Consider the following 6,198-nt stretch of genomic DNA (forward strand, 5'->3'; position numbering starts at 1 on the left):
TATGCTGCAGTAGTAAAGCGTCCGTCACATCACAGATCCGACAGTAACGTCTTTGTCTTGCTCACATGGAATAATGTAATTCAATACCAAGCCAGGGTTCTAAATGTGCTGTGTGTGTTTTCCAGCATAAGAGGGAAGCATTGAATGTTACAGGGATGTTACTGGATGCACGGAGCAAAGCTTGACCTACCTACATTAGGAATTTCTCAAACAGGAAACAAGCCACAAAGGGAGCAGCCGTTAGACTGCGGCCCCTGCTGCTCATGGATGTGTGATTCTCACCTTTAAAAGCCAAGAGCTCAGTGAAGCTGAAGCCAGCACAGCTCTGATCACTACTAAACTCACCAGCGCTGTTAAGGAGGCCGTACAATCTACCATGCTAATAGTAAAGAGCAACCAAATGTTGTCTTTTTCCTAAACTCTCATTTGACCTGGAGTTGAATCAGACCTTTTGAAGATCATTGAACCCGATAAATCTTGGACTTGATTCAAAGTTCTACCCAAAGTGGCCAGTGGTCTGAATCACCAAATAGGGAAGATGTGTTGTGTTGCACATAACACTGTCAGACACGGGCAGACAACCATGGGGCAATTAAACATATTTACATAACCTGAAATCAAACGATGTTGCTGTTTGGTTCTCTAGTCTAGCATGTAGTGGATGAGCATCACGTGCACATTCTCTGTGCCTCACTGACCGCGACAGCAGCAGAAGCCTTAAAAGAAACTGCTAATCTCCAGATCTGCGCTCGCTGACATTCCTCTCCGTCTGAACCACGCCGCGACCCAAGAAGGGCAGCGTGTCCAAAGGTCCTGACCATTTGGCCCCTGGGCTCACAGTCTAGCGCTGCTGCCTGAAGCAGTCTAGCAGGAGAAAATGCCTCACTTTTAAAGGCTGACAAAGACCCGCTGTGTTCGCGCTACCTCGGCGTGACCCCTGGTGCTTCCCAGCAGCACCAACGCTGTTGGCGTCATTAGCAGGAAACCTGTTTTAGACAGTGACTACAGATTGGCCTGATACTGCTGATAAGGACACAGGCAGAGACTCCAGGGTCCATGATTAGCTTCTGTCAAAAGGCACATCCTCACTCTAACACACATCTCAAGTTGTTGAGCCTCCCTGTAGTGTTTCATTGTGAATTCATTAGTGTTTAATTGATTAATTAGTGTTGCAGCCCTAATAAAATGTAGGTGGAACTAATAGCAGCTCTGGGTTGAAGTTGTACACTGTCCACATCCACGCCACCAGGTGACTTCATTTCTAACTCTGTCTCATCACTGTCAGAGCCTCAGCTTCCAGCTTTGCTCGGCAGGAGCCATTCAGGCCCGGCTCTGTAAAAAGAGGCCCAGCTGTGCTCACGTCCACTCCTCCACTGCCTACCCCGACATTTTCAGCCACCACAGAAATCTGCTCCTGTGGAATTTCCTCTGAGTGGACTAGCAAATGCCCTCAGTCCGCAGCGCAGAGATAAAGAAGGGGAAGAAAAGCTCAGGTCATTAAAGAAGAGAGTCGTCAGCTTATATATGTGGTGCTATTGGTGAAAAATAATGAATGCCTGCAGTCTATGAGACTGGCGTTTTTAATTTGAGACGGAAAAGTAAGAACAAACCAGGCTTTTAAGAAGCTCTGTGTGTGTGTGTGTGTGTGTGTGTGTGTGTGTGTGTGTGTGTGTGTGTGTGTGTGTGTGTGTGTGTGTGTGTGTGTGTGTGTGTGTGTGTGTGTGTGTGTGAGCTTGTGAGGCCACAGCTGAGCTCATCGACCTCACGGGCAACGAGATCCTGCCTTCGACCCCTCTCATCAGCTGAAGGCGTGACAGTAAATCGATAATCGATATTGATAAATACAGTGTTGAGATCAAAAGACTCACTATGATCCACATACTCTGAGATTGACCTTTAATTGTTTTAGGACTCAGTGAGTATATTTACTCCTACAGTAAAGCCATTATTTACTTTCCATGTGTGATGGTGTGCTGGATCTGTGCCACACAGGGCCACACATCATGCTGCATGCTGGTGACACACACCAGGAGCAACACACACCGGGAGCAACACGCACCGCTGACAATCCCAACACTGGCCCATTATGCTGTTTTACACGTAAGTGAGCGATGTCTAAATGCATGACTTGGAGCCACAAGGTTAAAGCCGCGCCCCTTGCCTTTGCTGAATGCCACTTATCTTTCTGCTCTGTTGCACTGTGTAAGCCAGCGGTGTCAAGGCCTAAAGACAGGGGAGAGGGAGCAGAGACGTCCACCATACATACCACAAGCAAACGGGTGTTGACAGAGGCGCAGCTCTGGACAAGTGTGGATGTGTTCCTAATGGTAATGTGTTTGCGAGAGACAGGATACAGATAGTTACACAGACACGCTGTCAACCTTCAACCGCCGGGGCCGAGGGGGAGAGGGGCCTGAAGACGGACAAGCTGCTGAGAGAGGACGAGGGGGGGAGCACAGCTGGAGGACGAGGAGGTGGAGGAGAAGGAATGGGAGTGGGAGGAGAGGGATGACAGGGGGAGTGTAGGCCAGAGGCACGGAGATGAAAAGGTAGGGGGGAGGAACCGGAGGGGGAGGGTGGGCCAGGTGTTCCCCTCACAGCCGTGTGGTCAGAGGCACACATCCTAACGAAGGCAGCTGTAAATCTAGATCGCAACCAAGGTCCAAGTTGGCTCCCCGACACATGCAGTCACGTCCTAGTCTCTAAATCTGCACAAAAAGCCTTAAAAAGCAACAGTCTGGGCCCGTCCCTCCCAGAACAGCCCAGCTCATGACCAACGTCAACAAACCCCTCACACTCCCCGTTCATCCAGATCTGCTGCGGCTCCAAGCAAAACATGTGGAACCCATCTATAGTGTCCTCACGGCAGGGTTAAAGAGCGGCTCGCCGCAGAAGCAAAAGGGAACACTAACCTTCGAAGTCTGATATGATCCCCTCCAAGTGAGCGTTCACAGTGGAATCAGACATCTTGTGCGCCCGTGCCTGTGCGTATGTGTCTGTGAGTCAGAAGCGGAGGGAGCAGGGTTCCCTTTTCCCCAGCAAGGAAAAGTCTTCCTGAGACGCAGTCCCGCTCTTAAACAAATCCCAAATTAGGAGTCGGTGCGAGGGAGCGAGGGGGGGAGAAAAACAGGCCAGCGCTGAGCAGCTCACTGATCCAAACCCGCTCCCTGTCTCTCCTCTCTCTCTCAAGGCAGCAACTTATTTTTCTCTTCTCTTCCTTCTCAACTTCCAGCGCTCGGAATGAGAGAGTGATGACAGACCCCCACCCTCCCTCTCTCCTCCCTCCCTCTCTCTCTCTCTCCATGTAGCTGGCTGTCTTCCCTCCCCCTTTCTCCTTCCTCCCCTTCCTCCCTCCTTTGCCCCAGCCTTCCACTCTGACGGGGTCCTTTCTATAAAAGCTCTCACTTTTGACTGGGTTGCTCAAATTGTATGGATGTTAATAATCAAACACACTCACTTCATGCTTGTTCACATGACTATAAGGCCTAGAACTCATGACTGACTTTTTCTAAAGCCATTCTTTGTCATTCTCTATCAGCGTCCTATAATCACTGTGCTTAATACTAGTCTTGCAGACAAAAATGACATTGAATCCCACCTTGCAGAGCAGAAAGTAGAAGTTTGATAGAATAAAGTGAATCCGAGCAGAGCAGACTAATAAGGCCAGGACAGGCTCACACATGCAGTCCGTATATCGTCTGACGCGCTCAGTCGCTCTGGAGGCAGACATCAATAAATAAGGAGCCTAATGACATAACGACCATGTGAATGAGCCTCTGTGTGTGTCAGTGCACGACTGCCTGGAGGACAGAGAAAAGAAAGGATGTGGCCGTGTGTGTGTGTGTGTGTGTGTGTGTGTGTGTGTGTGTGTGTGTGTGTGTAATTTCCCCATTGCAGGACAATAAAGGTATAAAGATGTGTGTGTGTGTGTGTGTCTGTGTGTGTGTGTGTGTGTGTGTGTGTGTGTGTGTGTGTGTGTGTGTGTGTGTGTGTGTGTGTGTGTGTGTGTGTGTGTGTGTGTGCTGCGACCACTGCTGCTTCCAGAATCAGACGGACAATGACACCTGAGGCCAAACTGAGAACGAACAGCTGCAGTTGGGCAGGTTTTGAAAAGGGAAAGCGACGGATCTGAGGTGGATTAAGCTGCAATTAATTATCAGGCTGTAAAAGCCACAGAAAGGAAATCCTCGTACTTTGTCCCACACGTGATTCATCATAAAGTGTTTGGGACTGAACTCTGGCGCGGTCATGGACAATTTGCTGCTTACACTGGAATCAAAGTTGGTGCCTTTTGTTGATTTAGGCGTGTTTACAGATCATAAACATAGATGTGCACCAGAACGCACATACACAGCGTCCACACGTCTCAAAACAAAATTGAGACTCGACTGGAACCAAGCTACAGGCTGAGATGAATGTTACACCATATTTTCCTGCCACTGAACCATGCATAACCCACAACGTGTGCTACAGAACGCTCCAAGTCGCCTGTCAAACAGAAAACCTGGACTTGGGCCCAGGTTTTTCAGCCGGGGCAGGTTCTAGTGACACCAGATCCCCTGTTAAGTAAACGTACCTCTTTTCTTCTCTTTGCCTCCTGTGTGGCAATAGAACGAGTGCATATCATAGTGTCCATGATTAATCTCTGTAGCCCTGAGTCAGACACACTCATCTGACTACAAACCTAAAACGTGTCTGATGCTGCTTCTGTTCGTCCAGCAGAGGTCAGTGTCGCTCCTGTAAATAAAACCTGTTGCTATGGGCGACAGCTCAAATAGGAGCATGCAGTAATGTGATCGGGAAAACGGAACAGCTGCACATGCACACATACGCAAAAGAATATGCGTCGGGGAGATGCATGCAAAAATACAAACACGGGAGCGAGACGAGCCGCTCGGCGCCTCGCCCTCGCAGCCACACACGCGCAACAGCGCACTTCCTCTGTCTGCGTGTCCCTGCGTGTCCCTGCAGGCCCCGGCAGGTCCAGACGGCGCTGATCCAGTCTGCCCCAACTGTCACTGAGCAGGGGGGCGTGCTCCCTGCAGCGATCACTGCGCAGCAGCAGGCGCTCACCATAGGTGCACAAAGTGGCGGCTGGTGAGAAACCGTGTGACTGGGCGTTTGCCAGGAGACGACAGACACGCTGCACTGCCTGGTGGTGGAGGGGAGGAACAGTGAAAGCGAACACCCACAAAATGCGGATAATTATTCCCGGGAGGCCTCAGACGCGCCGCGCGTTGGACCGGGCAGCTGCTGGCGCCACCGCCACCGTCACCGTCACCGTCACCAGGAGAGGAGGGCGTCTATAAATGGATGCCGAGGCGGTTGCTAGGGCGATGCCGGGACAGCGGCAGGTCCACAGGCCCGGCGCCGAGGCCGCTGCCCCCTCCCCCTCCCCCTCCGTATGAATCTGAGACGTACAGTAGCTCCAGGAAAAGCCCTGACGGAGCTGTTGCACCTGAAGGGGTTTATTCAGGGCTCTGCATATTTGGCAACATTGTATCGGTTGCAGGAAACACAGTATCACACATCAGCGTTGCATCATGGGTGACGAGGCTCAGACAGTCATTATCGGTGCCAGTTAGAGGGGAAACCCCCCGGCTTCCTGCTGAGTTCACCCCCTAAAACAACAACAGCTCTGTTAGCCTCCGTGCAAGCGCGTCAGCCGTGACTCAGGCTGCATCTCACGCCATCTGGAAGAGGTGAAACGCGAAGCCGGCGGCCGCGCGCGCCGCTAGCGTCCGCCGTCATTCGCGCGTTACCAGAGCTCTGTTTGCATGGCAACGGGCAAAATAAGCAGCTCCGCTTGGATCGGCGTTACGCAGGGGGGGGGGGTAAACATGTTCCAGCTCTGTCCCCCAGGTGCAGAAGTTCAAAAACACAGAGAGCGAGACATGCGGAGTGACACGATCCCGTGGCCGGAGTGGAAAGTGGAAAGAGGGAAAACGAGAGAGAGGGGACGAGAGAGAGGACGAGAGAGAGGGGACGAGAGAGAGAGGACGAGAGAGAGGGGACGAGAGAGAGGGGACGAGAGAGAGAGGACGAGAGAGAGAGGACGAGAGAGAGGGGACGAGAGAGAGAGGACAAGAGAGAGAGGACGAGAGAGAGAGAGGACGAGAGAGAGAGGACGAGAGAGAGAGAGGATGAGAGAGAGGGGACGAAAGAGAGGGGACGAGAGAGAGAGGACGAGAGAGAGAG

General features: G+C 51.6%; 1 protein-coding gene across 3 annotated transcripts in view; it reads right to left on the reverse strand.

The window, feature by feature from the left end:
• The window catches only part of LOC114861135 (septin-9-like), a 61,156-nt gene that overhangs the window by 46,323 nt on the left and 8,635 nt on the right, over nucleotides 1-6,198 (reverse strand). The window contains exon 1 of one of the 3 annotated variants that reach the window (XM_029160169.3): nucleotides 2,913-3,230. The exons of the other annotated variants lie outside the window; for them this stretch is intronic. Coding sequence (XP_029016002.1) covers nucleotides 2,913-2,967 — 55 coding nt within the window. The 5' untranslated portion in view covers nucleotides 2,968-3,230. Of the gene's footprint in view, nucleotides 1-2,912; nucleotides 3,231-6,198 lie in introns of those variants that run through there. 3 annotated transcript variants of the gene reach the window in all.

Source organism: Betta splendens, chromosome 8, assembly GCF_900634795.4.
Source record: "Betta splendens chromosome 8, fBetSpl5.4, whole genome shotgun sequence".
Classification (NCBI taxonomy): domain Eukaryota; kingdom Metazoa; phylum Chordata; class Actinopteri; order Anabantiformes; family Osphronemidae; genus Betta; species Betta splendens.